The sequence below is a fragment of the Capsicum annuum genome, chromosome 2 (genome assembly GCF_002878395.1).
Source record: "Capsicum annuum cultivar UCD-10X-F1 chromosome 2, UCD10Xv1.1, whole genome shotgun sequence".
In the NCBI taxonomy this organism is placed as follows: Eukaryota; Viridiplantae; Streptophyta; class Magnoliopsida; order Solanales; family Solanaceae; genus Capsicum; species Capsicum annuum.
The window spans coordinates 123,753,955-123,771,665 of NC_061112.1; the positions used below are offsets into that span (position 1 = coordinate 123,753,955).

Consider the following 17,711-nt stretch of genomic DNA (forward strand, 5'->3'; position numbering starts at 1 on the left):
TAAAATAACTTGCAAGTTCAGTAACGTAAATGCTACAATTTTAAGAGTAAACAAATTCAAATACATGAAACATATGACTTCAAATACATCTTCGATAATGCATCATATGACTTTCTATAAAAAAAATTCACGTTTTACCATAGATGTCACATACATGCATAATTCGGTACATCTTTGTACACATCACCAACAGCTTTTATGATGCTTTCATTACGATAAAAAATAACATACATGTGTTTTCTTTCACTGTATGCCTCCTTCAGATTCTCAAAGAACCAAGTCCAAGATACATCATTTTCTGAATCAAGCACATCATATGCCAAAGAAAATATATGTCGTGCATATGTAAATAAAGACATATAAATGAATAATCTGAATGGTAAACAAACACTCTCATATAATACAGTAAAAAAATGTATATGACACATTACAATAATTACATATGTTTCACATATAAAAATTCAGTTAACATGTTGCTCATATACATTTATAGAGTAAATCATGATTGTTGATACATATTATACTATATATGTTTTTTTTTTTTTTTATGAATGGTAGTTCAATACACACACATGTTTTATACACGTTGAAGGACATTGCAGTTAAACACATATACATACTGCATATGTATATTATATATACATATCGCTGAAAACATATAACAGTGAAATGTAATTTTTTGTATAATAGTGAAATTATCAAATACAAACTATTTCATTCTGTCAAATTTGTAAAATAAATGATAATATACAACTATCAAAACAAAATACAATGATTTTTATTAATTATACAAATGCAACAATAACATATAATTAAACTCAAATAATCTAGTTGAGATAAACTCATAAGTTATCATTAAGTTCATGTCAAACACAATCAGAAAAAATTACGAATATATAAATACAATCTGAAAAAATGAAACTGCTAAACGCATTCCAATTAAAATTATTTTTTTTAACAAATACGAATAACATTCAAATTTATACGGATACATTGAAAAAAAGTATTTCACAGAAAATAATGGCTGCTAAATTTGATGAAATTCATACACGAACTCAAATTTTAAATTATACTGTATGGATTCATAGAAACTAATTTGAATTCATATACAAACTCAAATTTGAGTTTGTATATAAATTTGCAAAAAATAATGACTACTAATTTTATGAAATTCATATCCTAACTCAAATTTTAAATAATAGTGTATAAATTCGCAGAAAACAATTTGAGTTCATATATGAACTCAAATTTCAGTTTGTATATAGATTCGCAAAAAACAATGACTGCTAAATTTGATAAAATTCATAAACAATCGCAATGTTGGCTTTTTCTATTTTTGAAATTTAAACGCTAATCAAACATTAAACACAAAATTTGATGAAATTGAAATACACAAATCAAATTCGTTTTTCAATACCTATAATTGCATTATTTTTATTTTTATTTTTAAATTTAGAAGCTCTTCGACTTCAATATGATTGTTTGAATTTGTTTTGGATTGCTGATCATGAAAAACGATTTTGAATTTTGAAAAAAGTAACTATAAAATAATGAAAGAGATGTTCAAAAAGTCAGAAAAAAGAATCTGTAAAATTAAATAAATGCTATAAATTAAAAAAGACTTCTTATAAGGTAAAGGAATCTGTATAATTAAATGTATCATAAATTAAGAAACAGTTTCTTCTAACTGATTAGAGTTAAATTAGGAACGAATTCCCTATTTATATATGTATTTATATACAATATTTTACTCAAATACAAAATACATATTGTTATTTTTTGTAATTTTAAAACTGTTACTATAAAAGTTATAATTAAGTACAGTTGCTACTTCTAAAATTTTCCCTTTGGAATTTGATTAAGAAAGAACTGAATTATGTAAGGAAATAGTTGTTTCTGCAAATTATTTTCAAGCAAGCATAACAGTTACTTTTAAACTTGGAATAAACTACTGAAAAGTTTGTTTGAGAAGCAACTCAAGTGAACCAATTAGTGTTCCTTCCCCCTTCCCTAGAAGTGAAATACACATTCAAAACACAACCCGAACCTCCTTTTTAATTTCACTTCCAAATACTCATTTTTCCATTTAAACTAAATATCATAAAATTGAAAGATTGTGACCCCTCTTATATGATCTGAAAGGTAAAAGAGGGATTGGAGGTTTAACCTCCAACTTTAAGCAATAAATCTCCCACATAAAGTTGCAAAATGGAAGAGCAGACCTAGTCATCAAAACTTTGTTTTGTACACAGAGAATATAATGGAGGATAAGGAGGCATTCTAACACTTATAAAGCACACTAAAAAACACCAGACGTCATTTAGCATAGGCTAGATCTAGAATCCAAGCCTAGTGTTCCAGTAACAGCCTTCAAAAATGTTTCAGATGTTGTTTCGCCTATAAGAATACTTTGGGGTAAAGAGCTTGTTATTTTGGTAATGAATTTAGCTCCAATGGAAGGATCCCGTTGCTTGCTGCGTAAAATACAGCAATTGCAATCAAAAGAACGAGTATAACAATCCACAAGTTCAGACCTGTAAAGGTAAACGATATGTCAAATGACATAATTGTTAGAATGGGAACAAGAACAAGAACAAGAATAAGTATAAGCAATCCTACATAGAATAGGAATAGGAACATGAATAGTATATACGATCCTACTTGGTAAAGGATAGTATTATAGTGACTATAAATAGGGTTTATGTGTAATAACATAGACACACAATTCAATAATATTCTTCTCCAATATTTCTCACATGGTATCAAAGGAGGGATAAAAACGAGTGTTCATCTTGGAAGATTCAGTTCTAGCTGCAACCTATTTGACAATAATAAAGATTTTATTTTTGAGAAATTTTATCAGAGTGATCACTTTGTGTAGAGACAAGACAGATTTAATGGAGGAGATTTTGAAGATAATGTGAAGAAGGTTGACACTCAATTATGTAGTCTATTACGGCGCTCTATTGATTACAAGTTGATGCCCTTGTTTCGCCCTTCCCAGACATGTTATTCAATTTGGGGAAAGACTCTTGCTTTATACACCAATGACATATCTCGTTTCTATGACGTGATATCTCAAATGACCAACTTAAAGAAACAAGAATCCAATATGTTTACTTACTTGGGACGGGTACAAGCAGTCACGGAGGAATTTGAAATGTTGATGCCCATCATTACGGATATGGAAAAACAACAGGAGCACAAACGGATGTTGTTTCTAGTTCTTACACTTGTTGGACTTCCTACTAACCATGATTCAGTACATGATCAGATTTTAGTTAGTCCTACTGTTCCTACAATTGATGAGTTATTCTCTCGTCCACTTCGCCTTGTCACGCCTCCTAGTCACAAAGTAGTTTCATCACCCGCCATTGACTCCTCTGTTCTCGCATCTCAAACCATAGAAAAAATGAACATATCAGGCTATGGAGAATCGGCGACGAAGAGGTCATTTAGAAAACCTCGACCCAAGTGCAGTTTTTGTCATAGGCCTGGACACACAAGTGACAATGTTATATTTTGCATCGTCCATCACCCAGTTATGATCCTATTGCTCAAAATAAATATAATGAGTTCCTTCGAAATCGCATAAGCAAGCAAATATCTCTACAAGTAGCCTTTATTGTTCATCATGATCGACCATTCAATAATGCTCATACAGAAAATGATGAGTTCCTACAGTATCGAGCAAGTAAGCAGACGTCTCCACAAGTAGCCTCGACAGCTCAGCCTAATGCTTCAGTTGCTAGTAATTCTTTTGCTTATGTTTCACAATCTAGCACTATTGGATCATGGGTCGTGGACTCAGGCGCTTCTGATCATATTTCTGGTAACAAATCACTTGTGTCTAATATTGTTAATTCACAATATCTTTTTGCTACTACTTTACTCAATGGAATCCAAACAAAATCGAAAGAGGTCGGACAAGCCAAACCTTATCTTTTGTCACTCTAGACTCTGTTCTTTATGTCTCTTGTTGTCCTTTTAATTTTGCATCCATTAGTCATTTGACGCGTACCCTACATTGTGGCATAACATTTTTTATATTTTTTTCTCACGCAGGACCGCAGTAAGGGACGGCCAATTGGCATAGGACATGAATCACAAGACCTCTATTATCTTATCTCTTCAAATTCTTTCATAGCATGCTCCGTTACGAATCCTCTAGACCTAATTCACAAACGTTTGGGATATCCGAGTCCATCCAAGCTACAAAAGATGGTGCCTAGTTTGTCTAGTTTATCCACATTAGATTGTGAGTCATGTCAACTTGAGAAACACACATGTGCTACATATTCACATAGTACTGAGGGTCGTTTAGAGTCCATTCGGATATTTGGGATCCTAGTAGAGTCAATTCAACCTTTGAATTTAGTTATTTTGTCCGTTTTATTGATTATTTAAGATGTACTTCGGGTTTTCTCAATGAAAGATCATTATAAATTATTTTCTATATTCAAAAGTTTTTTTGTTGAAATACAAAATCATTCGGTGTTTCTATATGTACTTTTCCCAGTTATCATGCCTTAGAATACTTATCATCCCAGTTTCAGGAGTTTATAACTCACCAAGGAATTATTCACCAGACATCTTGTCCGTACACTCCTCAGGTAGCATAAAGGAAGAATAGGCATTTCATTGAAACTGTTCGCACTCTTCTCATTGAATCCCATGTTGTATAGCGTTTTTAGGACGATGCGATCCTTACATCTTGCTATTTAATTAATAGAATGCCCTCATCTTCTATTCAAAATTAGGTTCCACATTCCATATTGTTTCCTCAATCACATCTCTACTCTATCCCCCGTCGTGTCTTTGGAGTACATGCTTTGTTAATAACTTAGTCCTAGGAAAAGATAAATTAGCCTCCGATGCTCTCAAATGTGTCTTTCTTTATTACTCTCGAATTCAAAAAGGACATCGTTGCTATTCACTCGATCTTCATCGATACTTATGTCCGTCGATGTCACATTCTTTAAATCCCAACCTCACGATACAACTTCTAATCACCCTGATACCTCTGAGACCTTACCCATACCTCAAGTCTTACCTGCACGAATTTTTGAGGAATCAACAGTTACTTCTACATCTCCAGTCCTAGTGCCACCACTTCTAACTTATCATCGTCGTCTGTGTAAAGCATTAGTCCCAAATGATTCATGTCATGCGCTGAAACAGGCTCCAACTTCGAACTTGCCTTCTCCTAGCCAGGCGATTGCACTTTAAAAAGGTATACAATCCACTCGAAATGATAACCCACATTATACTTTCTTGAGTTGTCATCATCTACCATCACCCCATTATGCATCGTATCATTTTTGCCCTCTATTTCCATCTCTAAGACTACAGTTGAAGCACTTTCTCATCCTCGATAAAGCCAGGCTATGATTGATGACATGTTTGCTTCACATGTGAGTGGTGCTTGAGAGCTTGTTTCCCTTCCTGTAAGTAAATCTATTGTTGGTTGTCGTTGGGTTTATGCAATCAGAGTTGGTTCAGATGGTAGGTAGATAGACTTAAGGTTCGCCTTGTTACCAAAGGGTATACTCATATATTTGGCTTGATTATAGTAACACTTTTTCTCTTGTGGCTAAAGAGCATTTGTCCGGCTTTTTCTATCAATAGTTGTCATTCATCATTGGCCTCTTTATCATTGGACATTAAGATGTTTTTCTGCAAGTGATCTTGAGGAAGAAGTCTATATGTAGCAACCACCTGGTTTTGTTGCTCAAGGGGAACCTAGTAGCCTTGTATGCCAATTGCACTGGTCGTTCCATGATTTGAAACAGTCTCTTCGAGCCTTGTTTGGGAAGTTCATCACACTAATTCAAGAGTTTGGCATGACTCTTAGTGGAGTTGATCACCCTATTTTTTATTGACATTTTACAACATATCTGTGTATTTATTTGGTAGTTTACATTGACTATATCATTATCACCAGCAATGATCAAGATGTTATCACTAATTTGAAGCAACATCACTTTCAGCATTTCCAGACTAAAGACCTTGGCCTCAATAGACTGAAGTATTTTCTAGGCATTAAGGTTGCTCAGTCCAGATCAGATATTGTTATTTCTCAACGCAAGTATGCCTAATACATTCTCAAAGAGAAAGGAATAATAGGATGTAGCCCATTGACACACCTATGAATCCAGATGTTATAATCCTGCCAGGACAGAGGGAGCCACTCTGTGACTAGACCTGACATCTCTTTTCCTATAAGTGTTGTAAGTCAGTTTATGACTTCCCCTGCGATAGTCATTGAGTGCAGTTGTTCATATTTTGCAATATATAAAGTCAGCTCCAGGTAAAGAGTTGCTCTTCAAGGATCGAGGCCATAAGCATATCATTAGATATACAGATGTTGATTGGGCATGATCACCCTTTGATAGATGTTCTACATCCAAAGGTAATTCGATATCCTGGAAAAATAAGAACCAGTGTCGTTGCTCGATCTAGTGCAGAAGCAAAATATCGAGCAATGAATATCGCAACTTATGAGCTAATTTGAATCAAACATTTGTTGAGAGAACTAAAATTTGGAGAAATCGGTCAGATGGACGAATTTGTGTGTGATAATCAAGCGTCCCTTCGTATTGCATCAAATCCATTGTTTCATGAGATGACTAGGCGCATTGACATTGATTGTCACTTTGTTAGAGAAAAGATACTCTCGGAAGATATTGTTACAAAATTTGTGAAGTCAAGTAATCAACTTGCAAATATCTTCACCAAGTCCCTCATCGATCCTCTTACTAATTACATTTGTAATAAGCTAGGCACATATGACTCGTATGCACGAGCTTGGTGGAAGTGTTAGAATAGAAATAGAAACAAGAATAGGTATATACAATCCTACTTAGAATAAGAATAGGAACATAAATAGTATATAGAATCCTACTTGGTAAAGGATTGTATTATAGTTTCTATAAATAGGGTCTCTATGTAATAATGTAGATACACAATTCAATAATATTTTTCTCCAATATTTCTCATAATAACAATAGTTGATTACGCATATGTGCAAAGCATGGCATAAGATGGCAAGACTAGAAAGAGATTTGTTTGCAGTACAATCGCTATCAGCCAGTTGGACAAAATGATACAGATTAATATAGGTAATAGTGACTTGGCCAAACTCACAACAACAACAACAACAAAAAGCCCAGTGTATTCCCACATAGTGAGGTCTGGGGAGGGTAACATGTACGCAGTCCATACCTCTACCTCTAAAAAAGTAGAAAGGTTGTTTCCGATAGACCCCTGGCTAGAGACACGAAATACTACACAAATACATAGTAAAGCATGGAACAAGATGGCATAACATAAATACGACACCCACAAGTAATAGAAAACAGAGAAAAGTAAACAGATTCGTAATAAAGCATGAAACAAGGTATCATAACAAGAATAATACCCCCACCAAGTAATTCCCTACACTAGCGACCCAAACTGACCCTAGCCTTCTGCCCTAATTCGCGTCCTCCAGATCTTCCTATCTAGGATCATGTCCTCAGTGAGCAGTAACTGCTCCATGTCCCGCCTAATCACCTCTCCCCAGTACTTCTTCGGCCTACCCCTACCCCGCCTAAAAACCATCCAAAGCTAGTCTCTCACACCTACGAACCGGGGCATTCATGCCCCTCCTCATCACGTGTCCGAACCATCTCAATCGGACTTCCCGCATCTTATTCTCCACTGGAGTCACACCAACTGGAGTCACACCAACCTTCTCCCTGATAGTCTCATTCCGAACTCTATCCCCCCTAGTCAGCCCACACATCCAACGCAACATCCGCATTTCCGCCACCTTCATTTTTTGAATGTGGGAGTTCTTAACTGGCCAACACTCCGCTCCACACAACATGGCCGAACAGACTGCCACCCTGTAGAATTTGCCTTTAAGCTTGGGCGGCACCTTCGTATCACTCAAATAAACTGAAATGCTAAGAAAGAGAATTCCTAACACATGTATATTTGCAGTAGCTTCCTACTAGTTCAAGTCGTCAGTAATATCTTCTTTTTTCTTACATGGCGATCGAGTTAAAACAAAATTAATCAGGATCAATAACAGAAACATACAAACTACAAACATTAGGCTCATTTTCAGGACTCGGCTGGCTACCTGCTAGCAACCACTGCATGTAAACTAGCTACCCTACCATCATATTCGTAATATTGATCAAATTAAATACTCACCACTTTTCTTCTCTTCCTTTATAACTGTCACCCTCACTCTTGAATCCATGGAGGCAGAAAGCAAGGCCCTGAAGAAAGAATTTTTTTTTTAGTATTGTTTGTGTTGACTGCAGGCTTTTACAGTTACTACCAGGAGCATGAAAAACATTTAGGACCTCGAATCTTCTGAGAACTTCAATGTTGTTACCAGACCAAGATGAGCCTTTTTTACCACATTTTGCACTTGTAAATTGTTGGAAGACACTATCAGAACATCTCCCTCAATTGTTCCTCTGCAAAGGAAAATGAAATACAGGAAGCATCAAGTTCCTAAGAACATATCTATGGAACATCACTATTACTTCTGCAATTCAATATTATAAGATGTCAACAAGATGGTGGTAGTTTCATGTGGATCATCATGTATGATATGAACTTACGGAAGATTTACAACCTAAATGTAATTTTTTTACTAAACACAAACTAAAATTGATTCAGTAGTCCTGCAGAACAATTCGCGATCTCTCTAAAGCAACAAGCTAACAATCTGACATCTTACTATGAAACTTGGTAGCTTTCTGAGCGTCTTCAATGATACAGACCTAATCATATACAAGAGCAAGCATCTTGAAAATAAGTTCCATCAAAAGTCAATCAACCACGTATTTTTTTGTTGATGTTGGTGTCCAGACAGTTTCCTACAACCCACAAGCACAGGTGGTCGAGTAAACTTGCTCACCAAGGTTAGCAGGTGGACCCACACTAAGTATTATCGCTACTGATATAAAAGCCGGAAGGAGAGGAGCTAGGGGTCGTCCTATTTGGGTCGAACTTGGATAATTTGGATTACACTTTTAGGTTCTCATTGGTTTGATCTTTTACTGCACGTTTTAACCTCAGATATTTTATAAATCAAATCAAGTTTCCTGTTTTTCCAAATGCTCTAATTTTGAGGCTGAGACCTTACAACAAACTATTAGCACGGGCCTACAACCACTAATGTTATATCTAAACTTCGAAGCTGGAATCTCCAGGTGTGCTATACCTATGCATCAACCTCTACACCATCCCCTTTGGGACAAGTGAACTAGTTGTTTCTCCTCTTAGATTATAAATTTGTTAAAAATAAATGAGCTGCTTTGGTAAAAAAGTGCTCACACTCTTTGAAGAGCAGCACTAAGTTTAGCACATTATATAAATGGACTTTACAACTTTAAGAACGTTCAGCTATATGGAGAGATCCGTGGTGCAATGACATACGGTGATTATAGATATTCGTGGAAGAGAAATCAACAGAGGGTCTCACATTGCCAGAAGCTTTCCATTGGGTGAAAGATTGAAGGCACAAATAGGATCACGAACAACACGCTTTGACTTTATCCTCTTCCATGTAGTAGTATTCCACTTCGAAATACTTCCACCTTGATCTTTGCAAATACAAGAATACAGGGTTAATTTTTCATACATGCCAAGTGAAGCACTATCTAAAATTAGGTAATTCAGATAAAGCTCCAGTGTAGGATATCCACCTCGCATTGTGGTGATGTATAGAACCTGATTCTCATCGTAACTTGGTGAGAATCTACAATAGCCAAAAATCTCATCCTGGGTACAGAAGACACTACTTGTCAGATAACTAACGCAACACAGAGTAAAATTGGGGTATATGCCCACACAACTACCTTAAATTGGGAGAATATAAAAATCCACATGTATGATGTAAATACTGTTATCTTATATTAAAAATAAGAATCCACATGCATGATGTAACTACTCTTACCTTATTAAAAATAAGAATCCACGTGAAAGAGAGAATCAGCTTATATAAAGCCAATTGACAGAAGAAACGAAGCATTTAAAAATAAATCTACTTTGCTTTTTGGGTAGTCTTAGTGTCGATTAAATCGGAAAATTGACATCATTTTTTCCGGTTTTTTGGTAGGGAAAAAGTGGAAGACAACACACAGAGCATCTTCCAGCATTTAAAAGCCATTCACAGATACTTACATTTTCCTTCATCAAAGAAGCTACAGATGTTGATTTTGAGACATCCCAAATTCGGCAAGGGCCGCTTCCAACAGATGCAAGAAATTTTCCATCAGGGCTGCATATACAACCGAAAACATTTGAGTCGAAATCCATCTACCATAAAACATATTGCTTGTAGTACTTAAACTGAAATTGGGCAATGCTATGAACCTGAAGTCTAGATCCTTCACAGAAGCATGAGCATCAGCCTGATCAAGAATATTTTCCATGCTAGGCCACTTGTAAACCCTCAACTTGCCATCCTGTACTGCACCAAAAATCAATAATCAAGATATTTATAATTTACCTGCACAAACAAGGTGATGTAATTCCATATTTCAGTCTTTATACAAGGACAGCAAGAACGAAGAAAAAACTGCCTCCTTGATCGAACAAATCAATCACGTCTCAATCCGAAACTAGATGTAATAAATATTCTCCAAATCAAACTTGACAAAAACATAAGGAATCTTTGGGGATGGAATGAAGGACTGTTCAGCATGAATCTGTCGCCTAAAATTACACAATCAAAACCACGAAGTATTATGGTCATCATTGTTCTGCAGGCTCACATTACAGTCAGAAGAAACTGATCTTAAATGTCCAATCCACACATTATCAAACATTACTGGCAATTACATAGTCAAGGAGGGATGATGTATAAACTTGGTCACACTCAGAAAATGGCTAATAACCTTTGTCAATTCCAAAATCCTTCTTTAACTCCAGAGTCAAAAAGAAACAGCAAGCGTAGAATGAGAGGGTGGCAGGAAAAAACTAGCATGGAAGTTCATATTTCCTGATAGAAATATATTCCTTCTTTAGTTATTTATTACTCCCTCCGTTTCATTACTTGGCCCTATACCAAAAATAAATGTTCCATTTTACTTGTCCATTTTAGCAAATCTAGAAAGTTTTATTACTTTTTTCCACATACTACCCGTAGTACTAAATAACTTCCTAGTATTCAAATTTAGAGGTGTTGGAGTCCCACATCGGTGGGTTAAAGGGTCCTTGGTCTCCTTATATGGTCTTGCGCAATCCTCCCCTCATGAGCTAGCTTTTGAGGTTGAGTTAGGCTCAAGGTCCATTTCTTTATAATGGTATCAGAGTCAGGCCCACCCAGTTCATTGTTTCCAATGTTGGGCCCCCGTCTTATATTATCCACGCTCCAGATGTCCAGCCTTGGGCGTGCGGGGGGTGTTGGAGTCCCACATTGGTGGGTTAAAGGGTCCTTGGTCTCTTTATATGGTCTTGGGCAATCCTCCCCTCATGAGCTAGCTTTTGAGGTTAAGTTAGGCCCAAGTCCATTTCTTTATCATGGTATCAGAGTCAAGCCCATCCCAAATCTTTGTTCACCGATGTTAGGCACCCATATTATATTGTCCACGCTCCAGATAATGAGGCCTGGGCGTGCGGGGGAGTGTTAAGTATCCCACATTGGAAAAGGGATGAGTAATTGGCCTCCTTATATGGACTTGGGCAATCCTCCCCTCGTGAGCTAGCTTTTGAGGTTGAGTTAGGCCCAAGATCCATTCTTTACAAGAGGTCCAAAGCATCATTAATAAGGCTAGTTTAGTAAAGCACACCTCCAATTAAAGCTTTCTTAAGACGGGAGGGAAAAGCATCTAAGGAAAAACTTCTTAAACTGTGTACTATGAAGAGATACTAAGAAAATTCTTAGAATTGAAAAGAATTGTTTTAAGTTTTCCTTTTACTTTGCTATTAATTGCCTTCAACTGTTGATTATTTCTGAAAGAGTTTTAGTTGTTCTGGCATCTTTCTTACAATAAAGAATTAAAATCTGAAAAGGAGAAAGCCACATGGGTTCTAAAGGTAAGGTAACAATGTGGAATCCAGAACATGAGTCAAACATAGCCACTAGATATTCGTAACTAAGACTGATCAAATCTTTATCACTTAAAGATTGATGCCAAAGAATCAGGCTATAATCCTGAGTTTACTCCCTTCATTTCTACATAAAATTATAACTTGTGGGGCAGAACAAGATTTCAGAGAGGAAAACAACCCCCCTTTAAAGAGCACTTTCAGTAACCTTTACAGATTAACGCAGGGAAAACATGGGTACCACCAGCAGCGTTCCTTTGGTAATTAGTGATGCTTAGTAGTGGTGCCATAATTCATACTCAGACTATCTCCTCCTTTTCCATTACATACAATCTAACTCATAACATACAAGAATATTTTAGAGGGTAAAATAAATAAAGACCGTGTTTCCTGGTTATGTTTTTAAAGAACACTTTGTCCCACTTTTAGCAAAATACGAGAATAACCGAACCATACAAAACTGGCCTTCTAAAATGTTACATACACAATGAACAACACAGTAGTGCCTTCACGTTGAACAGTTTTCATTCAATGGCAAGCAACAACCATACTTGCATTTCAACCTGAAATAGTTTAAGGGAAGATATCTACCTCACCGCCAACAGCAAGTAAAGAACCTTCATTGTTAAAAGCTAGCGCTAATTGTTGTCCAACATCTTCCAATGGCTCAAGTACTCTCTCGGATGATTTCAGACCCAATGCACGATTTTCAGCTCTCTGAACATCCCAGTCAAACCATCTACACAGTTAGCACACTGATCAGATGCTTACCCCAAGCTAACTCGCTAAAAGTACAAACAAAAGTTCCAAGCATAATTACTGCAAGTGGTCTACTGTGGTCTGTGGACGAAGTTGCTAAAGCAACTAACCAGATAGAGGATTGAATAATCATAGAATGAACAATTTCAAAAAAAGTTGTAGACCTGATGTCAAGTGATATCACTTTAGCCTTAACTATATACGCCAACAAATGTTCTTCTAACAACTATACACTCCCCTTAGCCCATGCCACCACCCACAAGTCACAAGGTGAAGGGTGAAAAGAATGAAGAGAATACTCAACATGAACAGTAATCTAAGATGAAGAGAATACTCAACGTGAACAGTAATCTGAGCCTTCTAAGTAGATCCCATCGCACAAACTTTACCTGCAGCTTTTCGGCAATGAACATAAAAGACCGTCTCCACCTGGATGTACTGCCATCCTGTAAGGAAGATCACCGCCAGTTCCTAACCTAGCCACCTTCGACAGAACACACATTTTTAGTCAAACTGATCCAAGGAAGTGACAAAGATAATCTCTCATGTTCTTCTAATGTTTAAGGAAAACAAAAGTGAAGAACATACATGGCAATGGAATTAAAGTTAACTGACCAATCATAACACTCACTGATATATTGTTACCTTTGGATGTACTTAATAGTTTTAGCTAAGGCTCTTATTAAAAAAGAATAGTTTTATTAAGCTTAGAACATCTTAAAATGTAAATCTATAAGCACCAGAAGGAACCAGGTCTGACAAAGATAACGTGCTGCAATAAAAATAGCAAATCTGATATCTGTAGTCAACCCATCCAAGCCCCTCTCATCCTTCAGCAAGCAGGATTTAGGTTTCACCAAGAATTTCCCGAAGACAAAAGATAATTTTAATGCTCAGAAATGGCTTAATCATGTATCCCCTCCAATTCAATTTATATGGCGATGCTTGATTCGGGACAAAGTTTAAGGTATTCGTTTTGACTCATGTATCATACTGGTGGCTGTTGAAGAAAATAGTAAACTAATGATTGAAAAGTTAATTTGAACAAAAAACATCAAATTATAATGTAGAATTCAAAAAAATTAGTTGCTTCAGATTCTCGTAAGTTGTAATTCTTGTGGAAGCTTGATAGAAATAGAATAGTGTCAAACACGTTCAAATGTTTCAAAAAGGAAATACAACAACATAAGCAGTGTAAACCCACTAGTGGGATCTGGACAGGGTAGACTGTAGAGTGTAAGGAGACTTTAACCCTAACTTGGAGGTAGAGAGGTTGTTTCCAATAGACCATTGGCTTAATGAAAGAACATTACAAAGCATTAAAAGAAAAACGGAAGTGAAGAAGCCATATCTAACTACTATAGAAAGCATGTTTCAAAAAATAAATAATATCACATAAATAAATAGAGCGAGTAGCTCATTAAGCCACATAATCATGCATGTTTAAAAGAACAAGTTGACTATAATACATATTGATTCCATAACTTCTATAGCTATACATCAGGCCTATGGACCCGAGAAATGAACAAAAACTAATACTTTGCTAAGTTATAACTTGTTCAGCCAAGCTTTTGGGAGGTAAAAAGTGCTTAGTTTAAAAAGCGAGGTGTTTGGCCAAGCTTTTTGGGGAAAAATAAGTATTTCTGGAGGTACCAAAAACTGCTTTTCAGAAGCTAAGAAAATAGCTTTTTCCTAAAAGTGCTTTTTTCCTAGAAAAAAATATAATTAAAGCACTTCTAAAAAGTTTGGTCAAACACTAATCGTTCCTCAAAAGTGCTTTATGAAACACAAACTGCTTCTAACCAAAAGCACTTTTCGAAATAAGCAGATTTCAGAAGTTTGGCCAGACAAGCTACTATTAGTTTCCATTAGCTTGATCAGTCATTTGATCTCTTGAAAACTAAAGCAATCGGGAATTTCAAAACAGGAACTGAGCTTGACCTCAGCTTGTAGAAGGTCAACCACAAGACGAAGGAATGAATCTAACCGAACTTTCAAAAGAAGACAAAAATTGCAGCACGAACACAAACACAAAACAATTCAGTTTGCATAAAATCACAAGAAATGGAATCATTACAAGGAAGAGTCGTGACTTACGGGTTCATCTGAGAGGACATTAGAATCAAAATGGAATTTAGCAACAATGAGAGTGTTACGAATACCGCTATTTCCTTCTCCACCGCCTCCGGCAAGGACAACATAACTTTCCGATGACGATGATTTCTTGACGCCGTCGTCCTCATCATCATCATCAGTGGCTGGCGGCGGTTCGACTGCAGATCTGAGGGCGCTCGGTGGGACCCAACCGGCACCGTAAATAGGGACACCATAGTTCTTCGAATTTCCGGAATCAGCCATCTTTGGTCACCGTGATCCAGAAATTGAGATGTGTATTTTGTTCCTGTTGTGTTTTCTTCAGTCAAATGCTACTGTATATCTGTGTAACTAGTATCTGAACCCGCGCAATGCACGGTTAGTATTTAAACGATTTAATTATAGGAATTTATAATATTATTTTCTTAATCAGATTAAAATAATTGCTTAAATTATTCCTACAATTTCAATCTTCTTTACACAATATATTCAATGAAAAAAGAAGTTCAAGAATTTAAAAGTAACCATATGATTATTGAATAGCTTTTGATGAAATAAAAATATCATCTCCAATTCGTTTGTGAAACAAATAATGTAACTTTAATTTTCTATTGTCACTACTTTCTTTTTTAACTAATCAACTTCTGTTACCTATTGAAACAAAAATAAACAATTAATTTGATTTAATACTCAATAAATATAAAAAGTAAGAAGATCCTACTGTGAATTCAAAAATGGTGATCATTTTAATTTTACTTCAATCTATGCCAATACGCAAAGCTCCATTTAGGGTGTGTTTGGTATGATGGAAAATATTTTCCATGGAAAATGTTTTCCTAGAAAATGTTTTCATGGAAAACAAGTTAATTTTCGACATATTTTCTCATGTTTGGTTGGTGAATGGAAAACATTTTCCGAAAAATATTTTATGGTGTTTAGTTAATATTTTCTAGTGTTTGGTAGGTGAATGAAAATAATATTTTCTAGAAAATACTACTAACTATTAACTAGTATATCACTACCTTTAGCAACTCAACAACGTGTAGGAACTAATTAAATCATAACAAACAATATAAATATCGAGTATCAAAACATTACAAAACAACTAAAATTTTAACTCGAATCTTCGGTGTAACTACATCCATGCGCACCTCCTTCATAACCTCAATTTTATAGCAAAGCAGGATTTGGATTTATTGTAATTTCAAAACTATGAGAAAAACTATAGGAAACAACTTAACTGGAAAATGCTCTTGGTCTTATTCAGCACAAAGAAAGGATCATAACCAATTTGAGGAATCTATACATGGTGTAATTAAAAACAATAGGTATCTGTGTCCATTTACAATCATTGGTGCCAATGACACAAATCCTGCCTATTTTCTCAGCTTAAACTGTTAATACCCCTTTTTATAAATCCCTAAAGGAATAGCCATCGAACTGAACAAACAAGAAACTAAGCTTAAACCTCACATTACTTTTCTTTTCAATGTTGAATTTAACAATGTAGATGAATGGAACTATTTCTCGGATATTACCAATGGATAACCATGCAGCATAGCAATAAAGTAATAGCACAATAACAGCTTAGCATATAAGGAATGCTGTGGATTTCATCATGCCAGAAGATAGGGTATCCTAACTTTCCATCTTTCACGTACAGTGATAGTTTAATAACACAAAGTCAAAGATGATCATATATGCGGGTCACCTGGTTTATGGATAACATACTACCCCCAAATGTAGTCTCGCATATGAATATATAATCTACTTTTATCATACATAAGGTACCAAAGTTTTTTTTTTGGGGGGTGGGTGGGTGGGGTCAACTAATTCCACGGGATACCTATTACCTCCCACCAGCAGGAACAGGTAACTCTAGGTAACTCTATCCACTAAGGCTAGAACAAATGGGAAGAAGTCACCAGATTTTACACCACTATAACGCTGTCAATGGCAAAAACCAACTCTTTTAAAGAATTTTCTAATATCTAGCTTCCACAGTTGAAACTTTATTGGTAAACATCAGCTGTATTTATATTTTTTGGGTGAAATCCTAAGGTTTAATTCACAACGGCACTAAGAAGTAAGAACGCCAGAGATCTGTTGTGGCAAAAGTGAGAAAACGAAAGTACATCCATGTCTAAAGCTGTAGGGACTTTAGGAGCTCTAAAATATATTCAGCTTATTATAATAAGTTTAATTCTACAGCAAAAGCAAAATAAATGAAATAACGTTAGTCTTTATTCTTTGTATGTGGTTGTATTTGTGCCCAAGGGACCTCTAGTTCCTCTCTTTCTATGCAACATCTAGCATTTGAAAAGACCACCATTTCAGGGGCATTCAATCAGGACCAGTCAACTAAGAGGAGGCTTGGTTATCTGCACTAATCTCGCAGCGATATGAGTTAGAACAAAATTGCAAAACGGATGAATCAGAATTCTTTTATAAGAGCAAGTTCCTCATATTTTTATGCTAAGATAAAAGCTTTTGCAGTTATCAAAGAAACTTCCTTGATGATAATTAAGATGGCAGAAGCCTCCTAAGCACATTCAACTTAGGTGACCAAAGCCAGATTTCATTTACAACTATGCCTCCGTCACAAACAAGTTGGAGTCAGCTACATGAATCCTCACTAACCATATTACTCCATTTAAACTCATCTCACGCCAATATTATGCAAATACAAATAAAAAGTAAAAGACATAATAGAACTCCCTTCGACAACCACCACCTCTCCCTTTTCTGCAAGACAAAAAAAGTGAACTGATAAAAACGGGTTAATGTAGTAAATCATAAGT

General features: G+C 35.7%; 1 protein-coding gene across 2 annotated transcripts in view; it reads right to left on the reverse strand.

The window, feature by feature from the left end:
• Positions 1-2,037: 2,037 nt before the first annotated feature.
• The window catches only part of LOC107859188 (SEC12-like protein 2), a 20,129-nt gene continuing 4,455 nt past the window's right edge, over positions 2,038-17,711 (reverse strand). The window contains exons 2-11 of one of the 2 annotated variants that reach the window (XM_016704105.2): positions 14,914-15,268; positions 13,206-13,300; positions 12,649-12,796; positions 10,381-10,472; positions 10,189-10,285; positions 9,711-9,786; positions 9,488-9,608; positions 8,358-8,474; positions 8,203-8,270; positions 2,038-2,534 (exon numbers count right to left, since the gene is read on the reverse strand). In XM_016704105.2, coding sequence (XP_016559591.2) covers positions 2,428-2,534; positions 8,203-8,270; positions 8,358-8,474; positions 9,488-9,608; positions 9,711-9,786; positions 10,189-10,285; positions 10,381-10,472; positions 12,649-12,796; positions 13,206-13,300; positions 14,914-15,174 — 1,182 coding nt within the window. In that variant the 5' untranslated portion in view covers positions 15,175-15,268 and the 3' untranslated portion in view covers positions 2,038-2,427. The remainder of the gene's footprint in view (positions 2,535-8,202; positions 8,271-8,357; positions 8,475-9,487; positions 9,609-9,710; positions 9,787-10,188; positions 10,286-10,380; positions 10,473-12,648; positions 12,797-13,205; positions 13,301-14,913; positions 15,269-17,711) is intronic. The other variant, XM_016704106.2, reaches the window with a different exon arrangement.